Consider the following 25,004-nt stretch of genomic DNA (forward strand, 5'->3'; position numbering starts at 1 on the left):
CAAGTATAATTTCCATTCGGGATTGAGGCTCCAACTGGGAGGCTAGTCCACCGATCGGACCATCCCTGGTTATGTTTGAGCATACCAGATGTTCTTCGAGGAGTCCAGACTTCGCTTCGCGTTCTGAGCCTCCTGATCGACTTTTGTGACCGTCTGGGCATTCTGTTCGTCCAGATATGTCCGAACTTCGTGAGGCAGGTGATGGCCTTGCTGTTGGTGTATAAGGAGACCGGGGTCCCCTTGTTTGTCAACGACATTGGCCATCTCTTGGTCGCGAAGAGAAACTCGAAACACCATCTCATGTGTTTCTACCTTGCGAACTAAACTCGCCAGGGAGTTATAACCGATCTCCCTGGCAATGATAAAAACTAGGCTTCTACATATTTTTATTTTGAGATCAGCGATCAAACCGTCGAGGTGGCCAAACCTTGTCTGACCATCCCGAGGAAGACGGACCGTGGTACTATTTTAATAGGGGAGTTTATTTGTCAATCTGCGATCGAGATTCGAGCTGATCGATAATCTCTGTTTTTTTTATCTCAGGAAAGTTCGTCTATCCGACGTCTGAGGCCTTCAAATACAAGTTGAGTAAGCTACGAGGCGGCGAAGTGTCTTGGAAGGGATTCATAGAAGCCCGATTCGTCAATGCCGGACTTTGGCCTATCCCACCCTCTGGTGAGTTTACCTTGTCAAGCTAAACTTTCTTATTTATCTTCCAAGTCTTTCATAACGTTTTTGTCTATTTTTTTAGACAATCTATCAATCGACGATGAGATGACTGACTAGAGCGTCAATTACGTTGCCCAGAAGAAGACGGCGAAGAAAGCTGACCGAGATGCCAAGAAGGGTCTCGATGCCGAGGTCGCCCCCAAGTCAGCCGAGAAGGGGGAGTCCACCAGCCAGGCGAGAGCGACTCCGACCACTGGGTTCCAAGAGCTGACGATCGTCGTTCCGCCCACGGTAATGCTCTATCGAGGAAGGGAGGTGACATTACTTCCCAATCGGGGGCTGACCTGAAGAAGGGACGTCCAGAGGACAAGGGGAAGAACATGACGAGCTCGTCCCAATCTTCTCCGCAACCTTGTCCCCCAGCCCGCCAGCCCGCTTCCGGGCAAGGAGCCTCGGTGAAGCTGTGCAAGCTGGGGTTCAACTAGAACGACGACCGTCCGATCTTTGAGGATCCTGTGGCGGCGGCCTGCCTGTTCAGCCAGTTCAACTTCCCGGAGTACTAGCTCCCCACTGTCACCATGCTCCACGAGGCGAACTTGTTCCGGACCGTCAGCGGAGCTAGCACTCGGGTAAGTTATTCGAAGCTTGTACTTTGTATGTTGTCGTCTTCTTTCATGGCTATGAGGTTCTCCTGGAAAAGAGCCTTGTCATGGCCCATGAGGCAAAGGCCAAGCAGAAGGCCTTGGAGGCCGAACTAGAGAAGTGGCGGGGTCCCTGTGACAGATGGACCACTTGGTGGCTGAGACGAAAAAGCATCACTATTGCCAAAACGAGCTGAAGAGTCAGCTCGACGCATCCGAGAAATCCCGTGCCGAGCTGAAGAAGGAGTTCGACCTCATGGAGGGCTCTTACGAGAAGATGGTTGCCGAGCTGGAGAGGTCCAATGCCGAGCTCGAGAAATCACTGGCGAGCAACCTCTCCCTTCACAGGGCATGAAATCCGCCAAGGACGATGGCATCAGATCTGGCAGGAAAGCGGCCAACCTGAAATACAGGGGCGCGTTGACCACCTACCGTCAGTTCGTGGCGGCCGGGAAGAGGAGGGCGCTCATCCAGTGTCATTTCGACCAAGCCAAGGCGGCGGCGGGAATCCTCCAGGAGGTCATCGACAAAGAGATCGAAGATGCTCCTTCTAACTTGAAGGAGGCCGAGGAGGACTTGGTGAAGTTCCAGGCTAAGCTGGACGCCGAAATGATCTCCTCCGGACGTGGTGATGACTGAGGGAGGCGAGGTCCTTGACCAGTTCGGGTCGATGTTGGGCAGCTCGAGGTCGTGCTAGAGCGGATCAGCGAGGATGGGGAGACAACGAAGGTCGGGGAGTCTTCGACGAAGCCCTCTGCATGAGCTCGCCCTCGGCTAGGTCGAGCTTTAGTTGTTTCGGTTTTTGTCAAGTTTTTGTTAAGCTTCTGTTAAGTTGCCCTGCATGTTGTCTTTTTGGATTATTTCGGCCCTTTGTTTTGGGCATTTGTGTTGAACAAGATTTTGTTTTTATAATCTTTGTTTTGGAACATATGATTATTTTGATAATGCTATGTTTTCACTTTATTTGATTTGTGTGCTTTAGGATTAATAATTACTTTATTCGTAACTATTTACATTTTTGCAAATTTTCGTTGCTTATGCGTTCGAATGAGCGTGCGTATCGACCAAAGCGCTATTCTTTGCAACTTATTCGTATGATGTGTTCAGTTATCATAAGTCTAACCCCTGATATGTCGGGATTGCGTATACGGCATGCTTTTGAATGACACAATACTTTATTAAGCTTTCGAACTGAGACTCCAAACCCTTCCTTGTCCATGAGTCGGGTTTAAAGTGGTTTATTGTACATCGTGTCTAAACAACGCTTAGGTAATTTCATTCACTGGTGTAAGTCGAATCTATCATGTCTGGCATATTGGTCGAATTGAACTTGTTTGGCACAAGTTTATCTCATTTACATGAGGTGGGGGCTGAACCTTGATACAGGTTGCCTACGTACCCATGTTTGGGATCAAGCTATGACGTAGTTCGATTATTGTGGTTACTTTTAGCATTAATATTTCTTAAGGTTCATTATGTTTCAGTACCTTAGTACGGGGATTCCTCCTGGCATCTCGATCTTGTAGACGCTTGGGCGTAGGATTTCCGTGACTCGATATGGTCCTTCCCAGTTTGCTCCTAATTTTTCGGCATTTTTTCTTGCTTTGTTCTGGTATACATTTCTTAGCACGAAGTCTCCGATGTCAAATCCTCGGGAATTGACACCTTTGTTATAATACCGAGCGATGGACTGCCGGTATTGTTCCATGCGTATTAATGCTTGGTCTCTCCTCTCGTCGATTAAATCGAGGTATCCACGTAGCATTTTGTCATTGGTCTTTTCGTTTACATCTGCATATGTGGTGCGTATTGTTTTTACTTCGTTCTCGATTGGTAATACCCTTCGACCCCGTGAACCAAGGAATACGGGGTTTTGCCGGTGGGTCTTCGCGGACTCAAACGGTAGGCCCACAATAGTCCTGGGAGTTCGTCGGCCCATCGTCCTTTTTTTACGGTGAGTTTTTTCCTCAAGTTATTGACGATGGTTTTGTTGGTGGCTTCAACATGTCCGTTTCCTTGCGGGTATCGAGGGGTCGAGTATCGTAAAGTAATTCCTTCGGCTTTGCAAAAGCATCTGAATTCCTTTGATATGAACTGGGTTCCATTATCAGTGATTATCTCTTGGGGATCGCCATGTCGACAGATTATGTTCTTCCAAATGAAGTTCTTAACGTCAATATCCTTTATTGAGACAAATGCTTCAACTTCGACCTATTTCGAAAAATAATCCGTTGTGATTAAGAGGAAACATTTTAGAAATGGGTATGGGCGGAGATTGAGGATAGGTTTTCCCCTGGTTGTTTGATGTTCGGGGCGTGTTTTTGGCAGCGTTCGCATATTCATGAGTGCTGCTCACAGTCTGTGATCATGGTTGGCAAAAAATACCCTTGATTTTTTATTTTGATGGCCAAAGCCCTTCCGGCGGCGTGATTTCCGTTTCTCCCTCATGGATTTCGGAGAATATGCGCTTTGAATCATCTTTTCCTACGCATCGTAAGTAGACTCCGGTTTCTCGATCCAAGCAATCAATACGATTATTATAAGGATAATGTGGAATTCATATATTTATTTAAGGGAAAAGGTCTCAGAATTCCGTTGTGAAGAAATAGATCGAAAAATGGAGATCAAAACACTATGAATGAATCGAAAATATAAGATGCGAAAGAAAGCTTATTTCTTTATTAAATTGAGAATTAACAAAAACAAAACAGAAGCCTTATCGAACTGGAAATTGTAAGACAATTGATGAGAATGCAAAATGAGGTAATCTGGAGAAATTCGGAGAAAATTCAGTCGTGCTCGTTAGAGGAGCTGAAGGGTCTATTTATAGCTCGCTTTTGTCCTCCTTCTTTGTCAAGCTTGCTCCACATGTACGGTCGAGGTCGGTCTTCGCCTCGTCGATCCCGGAGCTCGTCCCCTTTTTCAAGGGATTTTGATCGCTTCCCTTGGATGACTGGAATTTGAACCTTCTTTGGGCAGGATAATCCTTCGAGGACGAATCGTGTATCGGCTTTGGGCTTTGATTTGGACTGCTCTGCTTGCTTGAGCCCAGCTGGTGTTCGCCCATAGGCGTGGGTTGCCTTTCCCTCGCCTTGGGCAAAGCTCGTTCTAGGCCTTATCTGGTCCAGTTCGTTTTGGGCCATGGGGAAACGATCTCTGTTCCCACAACCTATCACTCATATCAATAGAAGATTATATAAATACACACACACACACACACACACATATATATATATATATATATATATATATATATATCAATACAATATTATATAAAAATAATTTAAATGAAAATTTCAATATGAAAGTGTATATACACTAGAAAAAATCTATATATTAGATCTATAGATATTATTATAGCTTCAAATTTAAATATCATGTAAATTACAAAGTTAAAAAATTAAAATAAGATGTATATATGTATGTATTTATATATTTTATTATAATGTGCAACATTATTTCCGTTCGGTTTTCCATCGACGTGTCGATTTTCCATGGAAAACGACATATCAATTGCCATTTTTCACATTTTTTCGTTCGGTTTTTCGTCGGCATGACGATTTTCCATAAATCAGGAGGTTTGAAACGACGTCGAAAACGGCATTTCAAACCTTGAGGAAATATATCAGTATAGTTCGGTCATCCTACCAAGTTTTAAAGTTAAACCCACTGTAAATTTCGCTCGATTTTCAGGGGAAGTAATTATTATTATTATTATTATTATTATTACTATTATATATATATATATATATATATATATATATATATATATATATATATATATATATAAAGGAGAGGACCAAGGCTCTCTCTCATATTACTGGTCAATGAACAATACCCGAAAAATAACTTACTAATAATATAAAAAAACAGATAAATTCAGAACATGAAAAAAAAATAGATGGATACATCAAGATACTTTTGGAATTTTCTTCTCTTAAAAAAAAAAAGAAATAGAGAAATAAATCCAGATACTTTTGGAATTTTCTTCTCTTTTTTTTTTTTTCCGTTCCTAGAAGCGCTATATATAGGAACACAACTTCCTACTGGTGCCTTCAAAGCTCTTGACATATTTCCAGGAGACATAAGACATACGTATTGCTTCCTGAACGCTCAAACAACATTCCCGATTGCCCCTTGAACACAGCAAAACACATAAATCCAGGTAGAATTTCAGCAACCATATATTCAAAACATCAGACAATTTATTATTTTTTTTATAATGTATCAGTGAATAAGTACACAAGCATAATTTTTTTCCCAAATAGATTGAAAACGAGCAAACTTTCGAATCTTAATCATAATTTAAGAAAAGAAAAAACAATTTCTGGAACGCTAAACCTAAAAGCATAAGATATATATATATATATATATATATATATATATATATATTAATTACCTAATGAAATTGAAGAATAAGATAATAGGTGACGGAGAAATCGGAGAAACGAACACTTTGAAAGGAAGCTCCGGATCGGAGGAGAGTCAATTTGAAAAATACTTCTTTCTCGGGATTCCATGTCTGACTATAATGATGATTTATTGTTTTTCTCTTATTTGTTCACCAAAGAAAAACTCTCAGACTCGACAACAAACAAGAAATCTGAAAAGGGAAAAAAAATCGAATGAGTAAAATATGAACATAACAAAATTGATGGACGAATAAGAAAACCTGTGAGCAGAATCTGAGAGTGACCAAACCCATTTATGCAATGTATTTTAGGAATCAAACATAATGAAGCTGATGACTTAAAATAAATAGATTATTATGAATAGAACTAATCTCAATATTTTGAAAAGAAATGTGCTCCATGTGATAAATCATATTTATATTTTATTTATTTATTTTTATTTTTTTTATGCAGGAAAGGACATTTTTCAGTAATAATTACAAGGATAATTTACAAGAATACACCCTGAACTCTTGGTCGATTAACAATGTGCACCCTCAACTTCGATTTTCAACAAAAATTACTCTGAACTATCATTTTTATTAACTTTTGCCCCTTCCGTCAAAATTTAGCAGTTACCATCCATAAGATACGCATGTTTTAGTCACATGTTATCTCAATTGAGGGCAGAATAGTATTTTTTAGTATATTGAATTAATTTTTAATTTTTTTTTATATAAATTAACTCTCTCTCTCTCTCTCTCTCTCTCTCTCTCTCTCTCTCTCTCTCTCTCTCTCTCTCTCTCTCTCTCTCTCTCTCTCTCTCTCTCCTGACACAAACACCAACAAATCAATACATACATAAACCCATTTATATATACAACTTTTTTTTAAAAAAAAATCAATACATACACAACACACACATTCATAACCTCCATTTGGTTTGTTCGTCGAGAGTCCTGGTAGAATTTCTTATTATTTACAGTACAATGATAGACATCAACAATCAAATATAAACCTAGATTTTTGTGTCTTCTTTTGTCTAATTCGGTAACTGAGAAAAATAACAAGCAGAGTATAACAGAGAGAGAGAGACCTTAACCCAAGAAGATGGCTTTAGAAGAGTAAAGCCCTGCTCGGAATCGTTGTACCTCTCGAGCTCGAGCTCTAAAGCAGAGACAGCCATGAAAATGGCCATGGGAGAGTTGGAGATAAACCCGTCCAGAATCAGTATGGCGAGAGAGGAGAGGCTGAGCTGTCGCTTCCGGAGAGAGAGAGAGAGCTTGAGTCTCCACCGTGGAAATGGGTCTCTGGTTTGGGAAAATCGCAAGAGCTAGACACGATCCTTTATTAGGATTTTTGAGAAAATCGCAAGATTTTGATTTGGTGACCAGTGAGTCCAAGTGTGTCATTCAAATGTTTCTCACCGTTAGAGACGAAAAGTTTCTCGTCGTTCCCCCCTTCGCCACAATCTCGATAACACTCCACTCGAACCACCATTCTTGCTGCCATTGAAGACCTAGAAACCCAAAGTAAAGAAAAAAAATGTTGTTCTGGATTTGAAGATGAAGGAATATTGGGGATTTGTCTGATATCGATCCATATAATAATTGTTTGTTTTCAAATTTCCCAAAAATAAAACCCATTATTCATCTTCTTCTTCCACCTTCCTCACAAATTCGATCTGGCCGGGCTCAATATTGTGGATTTTCTAAAATTGATATTCGCGTCCCCTGGGCAGATCAACGTCCATGATTTTACGCATTTTTCTATATCAAATATATTTGCCTAATTTAATATAGATTTGTTATTTGCACATACGAGAAGAGAAGTATAGAGAGAGAGAGAGAGAGAGAGAGAGAGAGAGAGAGAGAGAGAGAGAGTTAATTTATATAAAAAAAATTAAAATTAATTCAATATACTAAAAAATACTATTCTACCATCAATTGAGGTAACATGTTACTAAAACGTGCGTATCTTATGGATGGTAACTGCTAAATTTTGACGGAAGGGGCAAAAGTTAAGAAAAATGATAGTTCAGAGTAATTTTTGTTGAAAATCGAAGTTGAGGGTGCATATTGTTAATCGACCAAGAGTTCATGGTGTATTCTTGTAAATTATCCTAATTACAAAGGAGTTCATTTTCATTACTAAGAAATCAGGTAAGTTACATATTCGCTAAAATTAAAATGTAATATTAAATTTTTTGGTAATTATTTTGTAATCACTACAAGTAGCCTTATTTGTTTTCCTTTAGTTATTTTAGTTGCTTGATTTCAAATTTTATATTTTATCAACTCCATTATACTATTTTGTGAAACAAAAATCATATTAAATTTTTATATATATATTTTTTATTGATGGTCGAAAGCACATTTTCCCTATAATTAGTGCAAAGGATTTGTTTACGTGTTTTTTTTATATAGTTTCTTTTATAGTTACAATGATGTTGTCGAATGATTTGGTCTGTGTTTTGCACCAACTATGTATTTCATTAATAATATGTTTAATGAATATATCTTTCATGTCAAATATAAGATTATCATCAGAATCTAATGTCAAATATATTTTTCGTTGCTTAATTTCAACTTTTTATATTTCATTGATTTTACTATACTTTTTGCACTAATTGATTCTAATTCTATATATTTTCATTCATGTTGTAATAGGTTTAAAATTAGATTATAAATACCTTTAAATGAAGGAAAAAAAAAATAAAAAAAACTCTAAAATAAATTGTCTGTACCAAGGTTTAAAATATCGATACCGATACCCATACCGAGGTTCTGATTTTACGGATATATCGAGTATCGATGGATATATCGACGGATATTCTATAACAATTTAAATACCAACTACCGATTATATCGATGATATATCGGATACCGACGGATATATCGGCAGAAATCCTATAAAAATATATAAAATGTATATATAATTTAATGATACATATAACAATTATATTTTAAATAGATATATATATATATATGTATATATATATAACATATCTATATAGATATATACGTATATTTATATCTATAAATATACGTAATGAATGAATATATAACATTTATTTAGCTAACAATAAAGTTCACCTTATTATGAAATTAATAAATTTTAAAAAATCACTCCATATAAACATATGTAGTTATATGAATTTTAATAAGGAATAATGAGTCTTCATCTTCCCAAGAACTCAAGTTTAAATTTTGGACCTGTTTAGAGCTATGTAAATAGGTATTTCAGGAATAACTTTTCTGTTTTGGCTGTTGTAGGAATTTGTTTTACATTTAAAAAAATCACTTCCTATGTAGTTCTATGAATCATAATGAGCAATAATGAGTCTTCATATTCCTAAGAACTCAAGTTTAAATTTTGGACCTGTTTAGAGCTATGAAAATAGGTATTTCAGGAATAACTTTTATGTTTTTGGCTGTTGTAGGAATTTTTTTTAGAAAAACGGTATATCGGGAAGAAAACGATATTTAGGCTGTTATATCAGTTTTTTTACCGAGCCTTAAAAAAAACGGATATATCGGCGATATATCCCTATATATCGCCGATATTTAGAACATGAAAAAAAAAAAGACGAATGTTTTATTTAATGTTTAAGAAAAAATATTTTTAGTATATCATATATTATTATATTTAGTATGTCATATTTATCCTGACATTTATCGTGACAAATGAAATATAATGATTACTTTAGATGATCAATTATCATCAACACGATGATCAATTATCATCAATACACGACAAGCATCCCGCAGCAAAGTTGCTGCGGGCATTTCGCTTGTTATATATGATAAGATAGAAGACTCAGATTCAAACAGCACGATAACGATGTACCAACAGTCTGGACATAATCCATGGCAAACATAACAAATAACACAAAGTAGCAAACGATATATGAGGACATAGTCAATTATGAAACGGATAAAAGACGAGCAAAGCAAGCTGAAATTTGAAATTAAAAAGAGAACAAAGCACTGACTTTCCTCAAGTTCCATGGTCTGCTATGCAAACCACGGTTAAAAAGCCAGGATTTTTAGATTCACGCGCAAACTCATAATCGTCCCTGTCAGACGAAGAACATCTCATTCTCCAAGTCGGAGTGCAACTTGGAGAACCTTCCATCAACTAAGGCTGTCGAAGATGAAGACCCAGATTCCATTAGAGACTCGTAGTACAGCCTTCCTCTGTAAGCAACGAGGTCGGCGTAGTAGACCGGCGGGACCAGCGACACGGGCTTGGTGCAGCGAGCCATTGTGAAGCACATGTCGTAGATGAGCTTCTGCAGTTGATCGGAGCTGAACCTGTGCTCATCGTACAGCACATGATAGTGTGTGGGTTTGCTCGTCCCTAGGCCTCCGTAGTGACTGCACAGATAGAAATCAAACTCAAACGGGTGAATAATCGTGGAGTCCACAACGGTGCCCGGAGGGACGTTCCCGGTGGAAGAGCCATCCTCTTTGGTCTGCGGGAACAAACGCGTCTGATGGCGCTTCTGTGCAACTATGACGGTGATAGTCGGAGCGTAGCCGATGGTTTCGAACGCCCTTTTCAGGTCGAGTAACTCTTCGTTCAGAACCATGTCAAACTGGCCGTCGCTGACTCCATCGCGGAAGATGATCATCCTTTCGGGTCGGACTTTATTCAGCCGGGCATACGACTGAACAAGCTCGACGCACATGTCCCCGAAATTCAGAATCTTCTCGCATCGGTGGTATTGCGCTTGGACTCGTGCAGCGTAGCGTGTCGCGGCAGGCCAGTTCACAGAGCCGACGACAGCAGCGATGGAAGGGCTCGTCTCATCTCGAGAAGTAGGGTGGTTGACATCGGCCCCCACGAACATCACGTGGCCCGGACCAGCTGAGATGGGCATCCGGGTTAGCTCCGCATTGCTTCCCCCAAGCTTTGCATTGATCTTCAGACCGAGGTTAGCAAGATACTGATCCGATCCTTTGTTTGCAGGGAAGGACAAACAACACTGTGTGACTATACCAATTTGGGTGTCACAGATCCACTTCAGGTACCTGTAACCGGGATCCCTCCGAGCCATCGAACAGACGAGAAGCTGCAAGCTGCCTCCGCTACATTTATAAGCCCGGTCACATACACCATCGAGAAGCTCGCGAAGCGTATTAACGCTCGAGAATTTCCGCATCGAAGTGGGTTCGTAAAACAGAGGCTCGCCGATTCTGATTCCCAGTTTATTACAACGAGCAATGAGTTTTGGGATAAAGGCATCAGGATCCAAGTCGCTTCGATTGTATCGCTCGTTTTGGCGGAAGTCGAGGAAAGCCCACCTATCAATAGCTTTTCCCTGGACAACTAACTTTCCAACCAGATTCCACTGGCATTTTTCTCTATCAACGGATACAGTAACCACCCTGCCATTGGGAGCACCTAGCTTCAGTTCAGGCGGCTGAATAACCCGACCTTCCACAGAAGTCATATTCATGTTGACATCAATCCCGAAACTTTTAGCGATCCCACCCCTGTCAACAAGACAAAAATAATCATCTTTGACATCCTGAATATGATAAGAATTCATGTTTTATGCTAATGTATTCATGTCTATCCACAAGAGAATAAAATAATATAACATACCCGCAAGGTCCACTTCTTGACTGTATCAAGTTGCGTATCATGCCCTCTCTCACTTGCGGTGCAGGAAGTGACAGCGTTTTATACCTTTGGGCACCGTCTCTGTCCAAATTCTCCTTTTGGTACCGTTGCCCCTCCACGACTTCACAAAATTCCATGGGAACATAATTCACTTTGTTTGGTTTTCCTACGTCCAACAAAGGAAGGTTCGCATGCACAATTGTCTTGTCGTATTTCTCTCTGAAATAATCGACAAGCATTATCTTCCTGGGAGGGATTTTTCCATCTGGGTCTTCCATGGTGAATGAAGTATCACGTGCGCTCTTGTCAGTCAAACCCTTTACAAGATACTTTTGTCTGGATTTGCGATGAGTAACATAAACTTTCAGTCCCTCCAACGCATTATAAACATCTCTTCTGAATCTTCCAAAATCATTTATATTGAAACCATCAATGTGTTGCCCAAGGAACTCTAGAACTGGCAAATTCTTCCGGAATGCCAAAACAGAGTAGTCTAAACACACGATCACGCCCTGGGAAGTAGGCTTTAAGGTATGCTGAAAGCCTTTGAAGGCAGAGATTCCATGTCCAAGATCATCCCTCGGATCTGGTACTTTCTGATAAAAGTTCCGACCAGCAGAGATCATTTGCCTGCTTGGATTTTCCTTCATTACCACATCCATCCCTTGAAGTATGTCACGGGGGATTGATGCGCCGTATCCACGCAAGTACTCAGTTAACTTTCCAAGCTTGAGTTCGCTTACAAGCTTTATGCTGAATATGTACGAACATACTTTGGTGTCTTCTTCTTTAGAAAACTCCACTTTAAAGTTTCCCGTTGGCAAGCGCACAGCGCTGAATATGTTCTTTTCTCCATCATACGCAGTGGATGAAAAGGGAAACTCAGATGGGTTATCAGAGAATAACTTGTTCCGGATCAGGGAGAGGTCAGCTTTTGGTATCCGAACAGAACGGCCATGCTTCGGAGGAATCTCTGGTTTGACATCTACATCGTAGTGCATTATAACAGTGTTCACATTGTAGTTGACAAGGAAATGATTGGTACGCAGCTTGACACTACGTACGGAGCTTGAGCCACCCTTATCAGGGCGTTGTACCGGAGACAACTGCTTCGCATCTTTTGATGTTTGAACTCCCGAAACACGAGAATCTGTACGAAGTTCCACATCAATATATCAGCAAAAAACTTTCAAATTCTTGCATACAGTAGACAAGATATGAAAGTAAATCACAAACTCTGATAACACACAGTAATGGATATGAATAAAATACATCCTTCACAAATAGAAGAGTAAGAAGACTACAAAATAGATTTTCCCCGTGACATCCAGATAACATTAATTGCTTAAAGAGTAATACATAGCCAATAAAAAAAATCTTAGCAAAATCAATGAGATCAGAAGGAGATTTTCTCACAGAAGAAGAATCTACTAAAATTGTATTCTATCAAACAATAAATAAATCAAGTCCACAACTCCACTAATGAAACTAACAAAATAAGCCACAAGATAGTGCTTACTATAAAATCAAGCATCCCACCATCACTCAAATCTCGCTGCTCTATACCAATATAAGTCTTTCTTTTTTTTTGTCCCCGGGAAGAAAAGGAAAACAAGGTCACAAGTGAGAATACACATAGCATTTCAGAAACCTATTTCGAAACTAGGGATTTGAGATCACAGGCAGACGACTCGTAGTCGCAAATAGCATCCTAAATTGCTGATGCACGAATTGAAACCAATAATGTTTTTAAATCCCTTTTAACTCATTATGAACAAACACCGAATTCCAGGTTAAACTACTTCACCGTGACAGATATAATCACCAGATTATTTGTGACAAATGCAGAGTAGAAATAAAAGCTTCCCATGATCCAAATTTTAACTGGTTAAACAAACATACAAAATCTTATAATGCGTACTCTTTAGTGTAGTCAATGCAATATATGAGGGACATGATTTTAAGGATTTTCGAACCAAAGGGTAATCAGTTTCATCAAGAATTCTCACTATTTCTTAGATTCATGGACCCAATAAATAAATAAAAATAAAAAACCTGTTCTTACCGGAAGAAGCCTTCTTGGGCTCGGTCACAGCAAATTGCATCGGAGCAGACTCCATGGGTTGCTTCATCTTCTGAGCTCCGCCGGACGGTCCAGCAACGGCCGCCCAAGAAGGACCGCGTTGCTCGGCTCCGGCGCTCCTCTGCGGAGCCTGAGATCGCTCCACCGGCTCACGATCCGCGCGGCCTTCGTTCGTCCTCGGAGCCCAAATCTTCTCTTCTCGATTCTCATTGCTCCTCCGAGGATCCCGAGAGGAATCGGACCGATCGTCGCAACGATCAACCCTAGGTTGCTCGTTCCGGTTCTCAAATCGGCCACGGCCACGGCCACGATCTCCTCCACCGCGATTGTTAGCCCTAGGCTGCTCCGAATTATACTCATACCGATCCCCACCTCCATAGCCACCGTCGTCTCCTCCGCGACCACCTCTGCCTCTTCTTCCGCCGTGACCCCCACGACCTTCTCCGCCATAACCACCGCCTCCGCGGCGTCCGCTTCCTCTTCCTCTTCCTCTATCCATCGATTCCTTCAACGCACCAAAACTAAAAAAGAAGACTTCTTTGATGACAACAAGGAAACTAGAACGAGTTCGAGCAAAATATATAAGAAAAAAGGAAACTGAAACGAGAAGTTTAAAAAAAAAAAAAAATAGGAAACTGAAACGAGTGTGAGAGAGAATTGCGACGTGGGTTCGTGTGTTGAATGAGTTTTTAATTTTTATATATTGAGAAACGGTAACGTGAAAGACCGTCGTACCCTTTGTCTTGTTGCCCTGTTGTTCTTCCTCCTTGGGGGCTTTTTTTGTCAGGAATGTATTTGTGAAACTTTATTACTTTTATTTTATTTGATTCGTGGAAGATTGGAATAACTTGTTTGACACGTTAAGAAAATAGGTCACGCAAGAAACTTTTTAAGTCAGTGAACGAAAAATTCCAGAAGGTTCGACGTGTTAATAATAAGAGATTTGTAAGTAAGTAGGCCATTTTAAACATGTGATTTTTGATCTAGTTTATATTTGACAATTTTTAGTGATATAGCCAAATGGTTTATGTGGCAATAATTAAGGTCTGATTTGCCCTTATTTATTAACAAATTCGTCACTTTCTCTCTTTTTTTTTTTCAAATAATTTTTTTTGCATCAAAACTTCAAAAATTCGTATCTTTCTCATACGAACTCGAAATTGAGTGATTTCAGATCCTACAAATTCGTGGCGTCGAGATCTTCAAAAATAGATCCATTGTGTTTGATGAAAAATTATGTTTAATGCATCATAGTTACGTTTTCATTTATTTTTTTGATAATTTCAAAAATTTCCAATTATTTCCATATTTAAGGTAGTAACATGATTTTTCTACATCTATGGTATTAAACATGATTTTTCATCAAACACAATGGATCTATTTTTGAAGATCTCGGCGTCACGAATCCGCAGGATTTGGAATCGCTCAATTTCGAGTTCATATGAGATAGATATGGTTTTTTGAAGTTTTTATGTAAAAAAAAAGTGTAGGAAAAAAGTAGGAGAGAGAAAGTGACGAATTTGTTAATAAATAAGGGTAAATCAGACCTTAATTATTGCCACATAAGTCTGCTGGCTATTTCCCTAAAAATTGTGAAACATAGACTAAAAACAAATTTCATAGTTTCATTTTGGCTATTTCGTTATAATGCCCAATAATAAAATAATAATAATAATAATAATAATAATTTGGCTCCTTTTTTAAGTGAAACTTTGGCTCCCTTTGGCAATTTGATTTCAAACAATTCAAAACAGCCTCAAAAGTTAATAAACCCTTCACAATTCTTTTTTTATATTTCTATTTTCATTCAAAACTACAAATTTAATCAAATATTAAACTCTGTATAATGTTTACGTGTCTTTTGCTATGATAATTTTATTTTTCTAGCTCCCGGCCTCTTTTCCATTTCAAATCTTTGAAATTTCACTTTTAAATCTTATCTAATATAATTAAAAAATAAATTAAGTGAATTTACTATAAATGCTCGATTTAACTGTATATACTTTTTTTCTCATAAATATATATCTATTTAACTTTATTATAAGTGAGAATGAGTTTTCACTGTTCATAAGGCCAACTCCAATGGTACGTCAAATCACCAAATTTGGTGGGATTTGGTGCTCCAATCGCACGGTAAATGTTACGCTATATATAGCGTTATACACAGTGTCACGTCATATATAGCGTGACACTGTGTACACGTCAAATGTTTTTTTTAAGTATCTTAATTATGCATTAAACAAAAGTTTTACATGTATATACTTATATTTACCCTTATTAATATTTATATAACACCAAAACTCATAATTTGACTACCAAAACACATTAAAATAAAATTCAATAAAACTTAAAAATTTAAACGTAGGTTACAAAGTTCAAATTAAACACACAAAATAAACTAAAAACAATAGCATAATTTCAAAATATATAGTAAATACATAAAAACATAATTTAAAAGCCTAGAAAATTATTTCCGGTTCCATCCAATAAATTATAATACTGAGTAAAATCTTCATTTTGATCTCCTTGAACTTGTTCTCCATTAGCTTGATTTTTTTGAGCTTGATCTCGTTGATAATTAGATGCTCGATATTGAGATCCATAATATTCAGAACCTCCTCCTTGTTCTTCATCTTGGGTTGTCTGTATTCTTTTTTGCATAATTTTTTCTTTTTCTTTTTCAAGAAATACACGCATATTTGGATTGGATACAGTATCCAAATTCATAAATAAAATTTTATTATCTTCCTTCATTTGAGCTAGCTCAATCTTTTTCTTCCGAAATTCATTTTTTTGTCTTTGAAGCTCAATTCTATCAAAACTAGTATCTTTAATAGATCGAACAAGTTCATTTTTAATTATTTAGATGTAATATGTTTTTTATGTAATGTAATTTTTATTTTAGAATTTTATTATTTTAAATTTTTTATTTTTGTTAAATAATTTAATCACATAATTAAAAATAAAGACACTATAATTATTTATTTAAATATTTGTTAATAAAAAGGTGTATAGTTATAATATAATAATATAATAATGGTGAATAGTATTTTTAGTGTGAAATTTGGTGTTGTGGTTGGAGTTGGCCTAAGAGCTACGAATAAAAGTGTGACACGTTATATTTATGAGCTAATATTAAGGATGGTAATTTGGTTCGGACATGAAACATGAAACAGTTACGACACGATTTAAAGTGGATTTAAATATCAATAAATATATCTAACTTTACTATAAGTGAGTATGAGTTTCTACTGTTCATAAGAGCTACCAATAAAAGTCTGACATGTTATATTTATGAGCAAACATTAAGGATGGTAATTTGGTTCGGACATGAAACACGAAACAGTTACGACATGATTTAAAGTCGATTTAAATATCAATAAATGGATTGGTTCTTAATTAAGTCGAACAGGATATCACGATTAAATAATGGGTCAAAACGGCACAATTACGGTAACACGATTAACTAATGGGTCAAAACGACACAATTACGGTAACTCGATTAAAATCTTATTAATACGAATAAATGATCGACACGAAACACGATTACTGTAAAGTATAAATTTTTTAATCACTCGACTGTAAATTCAAGTTTAATAAACGAGCTTCCGTTGTTACAATTAAATTCTTGAGTGAATTATGATCTGATTAGTTTATCGAATTAATTTAAGATATTTTAAGGTAAGGAAAAATCTCGTAATAAATAAAAGATTTATCGGGTGCGTCTCGATTAATAAATTATTTTCCGAGAAAATATTCCGGAAATTAATTTAATAAATAAATTCTCAAGAACGAGAATTATTTCCGAGAAACCTTAAATATATTTAAATTAATCGAGAATGAATGAGAAAATTTTGGATTCAAATCATTTAATTATAATCCGTTCGGTTATGGTTTTAATTGAATAATAATGTGATGAAGGATTCAGTTGTAACAATTTTTCAGGACCCATTTGAAAGAAATTTTTGAAAGTGGGGTCAATTAGAGGTGGTGAGAAAAAAAAGGAACTAATGAATAAATATGAAACTTTTGTTTCATATAAAAGGAAATTATTTTTTTTTCTCTCTCTCCTCATTTTCTTCTTTGATCTTCTTCTTCTCGGTTCTTCTTCACCGTGCAACTTCCACATGCAAAACCTGAGAAACGAAGTATAAAAAAATATATCAAAGAATCACACGAGCTCACGGCCACATAATCGTAGCTCGCGAGCAAACACTAAGCCTCAGTGCTTCAGCGCGAAGCCTAAAGGAGCCGACCCACCCGTCTCTCACACGAACCGCCGCCGTAGAACGAACCCGGGCGCGAGACACTGACCCTCCGCGACGGGACAGGCCGAGTAATTATGAGGTTAGTGAGTTATTTCTCCTCCACCTCACTCTTTACTTCGCCATCATTTTTCTTTTTCTCGGGTTCTCGTCCCGGTTCGTGTACGATCTGACGTTCAATGGTGCCCACAAGAAGAGTTGTAGTCTTTACTTTTGTACATTTGATGTAATAAAGTCTCACGAAGACTCTTTCTTGTAATTGCTTATTTATTAATAAAAGTTGAAACGTTCATTCATTCTTCATTGTCTGAATCTTTATGATAAAACCTTAGTCTTTAGTCCATAAAAAAACCTAACAACAAATGAAGAGACAAATGTAGATTTGCATGAACAAACTCTTCATGGTTTGCTTAAAACAATATATTCGCAATCTAAGGATCAAAGGATTATTGATCTCAGTACGATTGTTAGGCGAATCTATGATGTCTGGTTATGAGACATTGGGAGTTGGAGACTCTATAGTTCTTCTAGGTATCTTCTGAAGGTAATGAATTGACCAGTGCACTTCTAAAGACAAGATAAGAACAAACCATTTAAACTCTTATGTCTCGAGGTCACTACGTATGAATTGCATCATGCTTACCTCAATCCTGAAATGAGACATGCCATTTCATAGCTTACGTATTCTCATTTGAGAAAGTCAGAGTTCGGACTCACTATGTGATTCTGAACAGGACCTATTGGTGAAGTACTAAGTTGTGAAGATATCATGACTAACTTTGTGAAGTTCTCATAGATATGGAATTCATGTAAAAGATTGCTGAAATGCAATGTATATCACCTCATGCTTTGTTCCTTGGAATGTGAATAAATGAACTGGCCAGTGTCCAAATTGAGTCTTGACTCTTTTTAGATGAAAGAATGTGACTTGTTAGCTTCTCGTCAATACATTGTTTCTCACTTATTAACAATCGATAAAGGAGTTGGGGAAATAATAGGTAGAAGGGTAAAATGGTAATTTGTAAATCTCAACTATCTGATGATATTCATGAAGGGTAAACATAGACAATATTCAGTGGATCCACTCATCACAATTTATTTAAATTCTTGAGTAGAAAATAAATTCATTTGAACCGAGAGTTTCTCAGTGTCAACTCTTTAGTGGAGTCAGTTGACATTAAGCTAAACTTGGAAAAAGTTTGTGAACTTTTGAGTCCAAGTATGTTAGCTCAAGCTTTGTTCATTTTGATCCATGAGGTCACTGTCACAAGTTATTTTGAGTAGGATTAGTTAAACTAGAAGCTAAGTCAAAATAAGAATAAGACAAGTTTTACGAAAATTGTCTAAATGGTAATTTTGTCCTTTTGGACATGGGATGGTATGAATGTCAATAAATAAGTTTTTTTGACATTTTCATATGATGAAAAATGAAATGCACACACGGCCAAGATTAGAGTAATTTGGCCTTGGAGATTAATTTCATTTCATGGAATTTTATTTGAAAATTCTTAATGGGTCTTTCTTTTGTTGTCATGAACAAATGAAGACAAATCTAGAAGACCCTTCTAGACGGTCTTGCACGTCCAACCCAAGGAAAGAGAATTTAATATTGTGCATTGATGTATGAAGATACTTGTCAAAAGAAAAAGAGGAAACAAATTTCCTCTAGAAGGAAAGCAAGTGGGCGGCCAACTAAGGAGAAAGCAAAAGAGGAAACAAATCCAAGGACTTGCATGGCTTAGCTTGCACGTCCAAATGGAAGAGGGAAACAAGGAATTTGCTCTTGAATATGTGATATTCAATAGAGAAGAGGAAACTACTTTTTGAATGTAATCATTCTCTTATAAACAGAGCCCTCATTCTCATTGTTTCTTATCTCAAAATTTTAGAGAATGAGAGATTCTCTCTCTAAGATTGGCCGCCCCCTTCTCTCTCTCTCTAACTCTTTTCGTTTTAGTTTTGGCACCTAGGTCCACATTTGACCTAGAGAAGAGGAAACTACCTTTTGAATGTAATCATTCTCTTATAAATAGAGCCCTCATTCTCATTGTTTCTCATCTCAAAATTTTAGAGATTGAGATATTCTCTCTCTAAGATTGGCCGCCCCTTTCTCTCTCTCTCTCTCTAACTCTTTTCATTTTAGTCTTGGCACCTAGGTCCACATTTGACCTAGCATTTTGTTTTAGCTCTTCGACTCTAAGACTTGTTCCTGAGTCGTTGTGTTTAAAAGTGTCAACACACTAAATCCTTCTTATCTCGAGTGATTTATGTGATAGAAACTTTCGTGGTTACTCGAATTTTCGAAGAACGAAGAAAGGCGAGCTACGTGGGGAGATGAGCGATTCAACCTCTCAACGACAAGTTACGTAAAGGTTAGTAAACGAGTAATTCCTATTCAATAGTTTTAATTTAAAATAACACGTGCTTGCTCTTTGTCTAGGTTAATAAAAACAATTTTTACTTGTTTCAAAAAATTTATATTCCGCAGCTTAAAGAAGCATTAAACTTTTCTTAATCCAAATTCTATTCCAACAATTACCGACCCGGAGAGTGTTAGAGCTCGAAACAGGTAAAGGAATTTATGAAAATCCCCGAAATTGAATATGAAGCTAGGGTTTGTATTGGGAATTTTGAGGTTTTTCGGTCTGAGTGATTTTGCTATGGATTTTTATTGTGTAGGCTCGAATTGTTTGGTTTTGGATGGGTAATTTGTGATGGATTTTGGATTTATGAAATTTTGTTGGCCTTATGTTTTGGAAATTGAATTTGTGAATTTCTTTTATTAGTCTTGTCTGATGATTTTGTGTACATTGTTCTTGATTATGAGTTTAGAATTGTGGTTCGTTTGAAATTCTATGATGATTCGGGTTATTTGAGATTTGTTTCTCTCGTTGTTGTTTTTGTAGAGGCTGTCTTTTTTTATTGTGTGTGAGATTTGATTTGTGAAATGTTGGATTGTTGATTATTTCTGATTTGTTTACTGAAATTTGAATTGGGGTCATTATGTTTCGGGTTGTTTTCATCCGGACTTTGAGTTGAGTCAATCGTTTGTCTGGAACAAGGTCGAAATGTGATTACGCTACTCGAATCTGAGAATGTTTACGTTTCGTGATTGTTTCGAAACTCGATCGAGTTATTTAGTGGTTAGTGAGAAGTTAAGAGTTTTCTTTGGTTATTTCAGTTTCGGGTTTGAAATTGTTGAATTGTTTGAGATTACGGTTCATTTGTTTGTTAGAGTCTCGGGAATATCTCGGGTCTCAATGAGAGTGAGAATTTGGATTTCAAGATTCGAGTCTGAGTTTGGTATTATGAGTTTACTCGATATCTATGTTTGAATTTCATAGCTTATTCACAAATAGAGTTGGGACGAGCAAGAGCCAACGTGATCGAGAATATTGAGGCCAAAAAAGAGAAAGATCATAAAAGAGTAAACGATTTGGAATTCTCGGTTTGTATAATTTCGGATTATTTATTTATTTAAGACTCGTTAAAATTAAATTGATGGAATTTTATTTCGTACTATTTCTTTAGTACGAAAGCGTACGGGTCTTAAATAAGGTTAATTATGAAAGATCGGGAAAGTAATAAATTAAATTCTCAAACCGACTCGCAACGAATCGCGACAACGAATCTAAATTTCGTTAACGTTCCCGAATCGAATAACTAAAAAAATCTCAACTTCGGATTCTAGTTCCCTCGACGCTCCAGGGCGTGCCAAGAGTCTCGAGAAGCGTGCGAAGCGAAGTGACGCATGAAGTCAACAAGTTTTACGGTGAACTATTCCGGGTAAGTGCAAAAACCTAAGTCAAGTACTTACCAAGGGAATAATTCTGTTTACGTGCATTTATGTGATAGTAAACAATATCAAGTAAAAGCCTTAAAAACGAATAATCTCAAAGATTAAGGCTTTGGCCGCTTTTCTTAAACACTTAGTTCGGGTTCGCCGATAAGTTCAAACATAGATTTGTGAAACTCAGCCTCTGCTACATGATATAATTATCCCTTAAATTTTGTGCTTAATTCATTAGAATGGGGGAGACATGAGAATAGTGATCACGTCTCGGATTCGAATCGAGGGTAGAAGTACATGGAGTCATGTCCCGAGTCTTCCACTTTAAACATCAATGAGCTTTAAAGGGAAATGATAATTCTTTTGGGGTTTATCTCGAGTCACTCTCATGTAAGTAGCATAGGTGTGTACTCTGAGTGCTGCAGAGTATCCATACCATAATGAACTGTTGTCGGTGGTACCTACAAGTCGTTGACTTGTATCGAGGACAATACCCGCCCGAATGGCACTGAGTACTCAAGCGGAGGCCCACCGAGTGCTCCATACCCCCAATGAGACTGCTTCGCGAGACGAATGCTCATTGTCGACTAGAGACCTAGACAGAGGCCCACCGAGTGTCCTGTGATGCAATGGGATTGCTTCGCAAAACGAGAGCTCATTGCCGACTGGAGACTCAAGCGGAGGCCATGGAGTACCCCGCGCTGCAATGGGACTGCAATCGTGAATCGGGAGCTCATTGCCTACTTGCCTTAGTTGACTCATTGTTTTATGACCCTCGGTAATGTAGAGAAAGGCAAGGTGACGATATGAATGAAGAAACTGAAGAAGAAGGCCGGACATGTATCTCTTGATCAATGGGCTAATGGACATGTATCTCGGATCATATAATAGTATTTTGTTGAACCCATTACGTAATCTACGCTCTCAAACTATCTCCTGTATATATACGTAAGTCAGGAGCTTATATATATATATATATATATATATATATATATATATATATATATATATATATATATATATATATAAGAGTCGTTATAAGACTCAAAGTTTGAATTGAGAAAAATGAAAAATTCCCCGGGATTTTCATATAAATACTGTGGGGTCAAAGATCAATTTTCTAAAAATAACAAAACATTTAAGTTGAGCTTTGGACCGACCAAAGCCCAACAACGGACTTAGTCCGGCTCCCAAGGATATGGCTGGACCCAGCTCGACATATGGAGCTCGGCCCAGCCCAATAAAGAGCCCGGTACATCACAGAAAGAGTCGTCCGCGTTGACTCAACACGAAGAAGTGGTCTCGGTCAGATGAAAGACTTCGCCGTGAAGATCGGATCTAGGGCAGCCTTGACTAGCGACGAGATGGAAACGAGCTGACGAACACGTGTCCGCTTCTACAGGCCAACCTCGACTATAAATAGAAGCTGATATGTCAAAATTCACACACGCGAGCCATTAATTACTTTAGATTATTCGTTACTTTATTCCTTTGAGTTCGTCCTTATCAAGTTTGACACTTCGCCTCCTTCCGGTCTGTAATTTATTCAGTTATAAATAAAAGCTTCGAGCAATTATATTTGATTTCGGTTCATTTCTTTTAAATTTCCTTTTGCTTCTTATACGATGTCTCCTGAAACCCATACTTATAATAAATCAAATATATAAACGCTATATTATAATTTGAGGTTGTTGAAATCGACATCAACACCTACTTTTGATACTTATGTATTATCGTACCTAAATTATGTTTATTTATTTATTATCTGCTTGATATTAAGTATGATTTGGTGATTATATGATATGTGATTTGACCGATGTCACGGCTCGTGGGCCAATCGGGCGCCCGTGATAATTATGACCCGCACTAATATAACCCAATTGATATGATTACGAGTAATAACACGATTACGACCTATTTAAACACGATTAATATTATACATGTAAAATTATTAATCTATAACTATAAACATAAAATTGATATTAGAAAATATGATGAAATAAAATAAGGTATATTCATATCAATATCAAATAAATGATAACAAATAGTCAATAGTATACCAATTGACTTCAAGAGAGCAATAATAATGTTAGAATTAATTGTTTTCAATTACTAATTTAAGTAGTATGTCTAGGGATGTTCTCATAATTCACAATTTACAATCACAATAACAATAGTCTCATAATAACATATCTTATTCAATTTTATAATTTGATTTCAATTTTAATTCAATTCATATCGAACAATCACAATTCACAATCACAATTACTATAGTCTCATAATAATGTATCATATTCAATTTTGTTTGGTTTCAATTTTAATTCAATTCATAATGAACAATCACAATTCAAAATCATAATTACTATAGTCTCATAATTATGTATCATATTCAATTTTATTATATTTCAATTTTAATTCAATTTATGTCGAACAATCACAAGTATCATAGTCTCGTAGTAATGTATCAAATTCAATTTTACTTGATTTCAATTATAATTCAATTCATGTCGAACAATCACAATTCACAATAACTATAGTCTCTATGTACCGTATTAAATTTTATTTGATTTCAATTCAATCAATTCATATGGAACCATCACAATTTATAATTCACAATCGCAATAACAATAGTCTCATAATATTCTATAGTATTCAATTTTATTTTTATCGCATTCAATTTTATTTGATACAATTATAGCAAAATGACTTAGTACCTCCATTTATTTTCGAATTCAATATCTACTTTTTATCCAAAATAATGACACAAATGTTAAGGTTTTCAAATTTTCTAAAAAAAATCATTAATTCACTTTTCCTTACCAATGTTATTTTTTAATGTAATTAACAAGCTATCATTATTTCATATAATTATAAAGTTCTATTATTTTTCATTTAACTATAAATTTTTAGTTTAATATTGAGATTTGATATCCTTCTAACATCCCTCCATTTTCTCCATGAAATTTTAATATAATATTTTGTTGCTTTTACCCTCCACAACTTTCCCTCCATTTCTATTTGATATTTGGCCTAATTTTTGTGTGAACACTATTTTATTTTTATTTTGTTAATACTACTTTTTTGTTTTATGACTACTATGGTTTTGATAATTTAAACGCAATTAATTGAGTCCGAATGTTTAAACACGATTAAATAAACCATGTAACATGACTATTAAATGGTTTAATTTAAACGATTATGGATCTGTAAAAAAAAATAAAAAATAAACGGTCGGATTTGGATCTAGACTTCAAACATGAATAATAAATGGTCGGACTTGGTTCTAACAATTATTTATGCAAACACGATTAACACGACACGATTACGACACGAAATTGTCATCCCTAGCAAATATCTTGTAAGACAAGTGCCTCTTTAGGTGCTTGTCTATAAGATGAGTATGTCTTTCACTTATATTTTATACATATATCTCTCAGCATGCTCGTATGCTTACCAGCAAGCAAGCAGTTGTTAACATTAATAAAAAAAACAAAATACCTTATATTAATTTTAAACCAAAAAAGGCATCCTATT

At 36.7% G+C, this 25,004-nt stretch overlaps 1 protein-coding gene and 1 long non-coding RNA gene across 2 annotated transcripts; both read right to left on the reverse strand.

The window, feature by feature from the left end:
• Positions 1-5,236: 5,236 nt before the first annotated feature.
• On the reverse strand, positions 5,237-6,113 carry LOC149384962 (uncharacterized). Its single transcript, XR_016301512.1, has 3 exons — positions 5,983-6,113; positions 5,710-5,913; positions 5,237-5,446 (listed from the first exon to the last, which is right to left on the reverse strand). It is a non-coding gene; the product is annotated as an uncharacterized LOC149384962 (long non-coding RNA).
• A 3,434-nt stretch (positions 6,114-9,547) lies between these two features.
• LOC149384963 (protein argonaute 2-like) lies at positions 9,548-14,075 on the reverse strand. Its single transcript, XM_089625948.1, has 3 exons — positions 13,398-14,075; positions 11,315-12,482; positions 9,548-11,202 (listed from the first exon to the last, which is right to left on the reverse strand). Exons 1-3 carry the CDS (start codon positions 13,912-13,914, stop codon positions 9,783-9,785), a joined length of 3,105 nt encoding a protein of 1,034 aa, XP_089482074.1. The 5' UTR covers positions 13,915-14,075; the 3' UTR covers positions 9,548-9,782.
• Positions 14,076-25,004: the final 10,929 nt, after the last annotated feature.

This window comes from Urtica dioica, chromosome 9, assembly GCF_054948205.1.
Source record: "Urtica dioica subsp. dioica isolate 48M chromosome 9, U.dioica_male_clone48M_v1_H2, whole genome shotgun sequence".
Classification (NCBI taxonomy): domain Eukaryota; kingdom Viridiplantae; phylum Streptophyta; class Magnoliopsida; order Rosales; family Urticaceae; genus Urtica; species Urtica dioica.

Coding starts and splice junctions, on each gene's coding strand:
- LOC149384963 (XM_089625948.1), bottom strand. CDS start 13,914: ATGGATAGAGGAAGAGGAAGAGGAAGCGGACGCCGCGGAGGCGGTGGT. Junction 12,483..13,397: donor GCCCAAGAAGGCTTCTTCCG/GTAAGAACAGGT, acceptor AACTTCGTACAG/ATTCTCGTGTTTCGGGAGTT. Junction 11,203..11,314: donor TCAAGAAGTGGACCTTGCGG/GTATGTTATATT, acceptor TCTTGTTGACAG/GGGTGGGATCGCTAAAAGTT.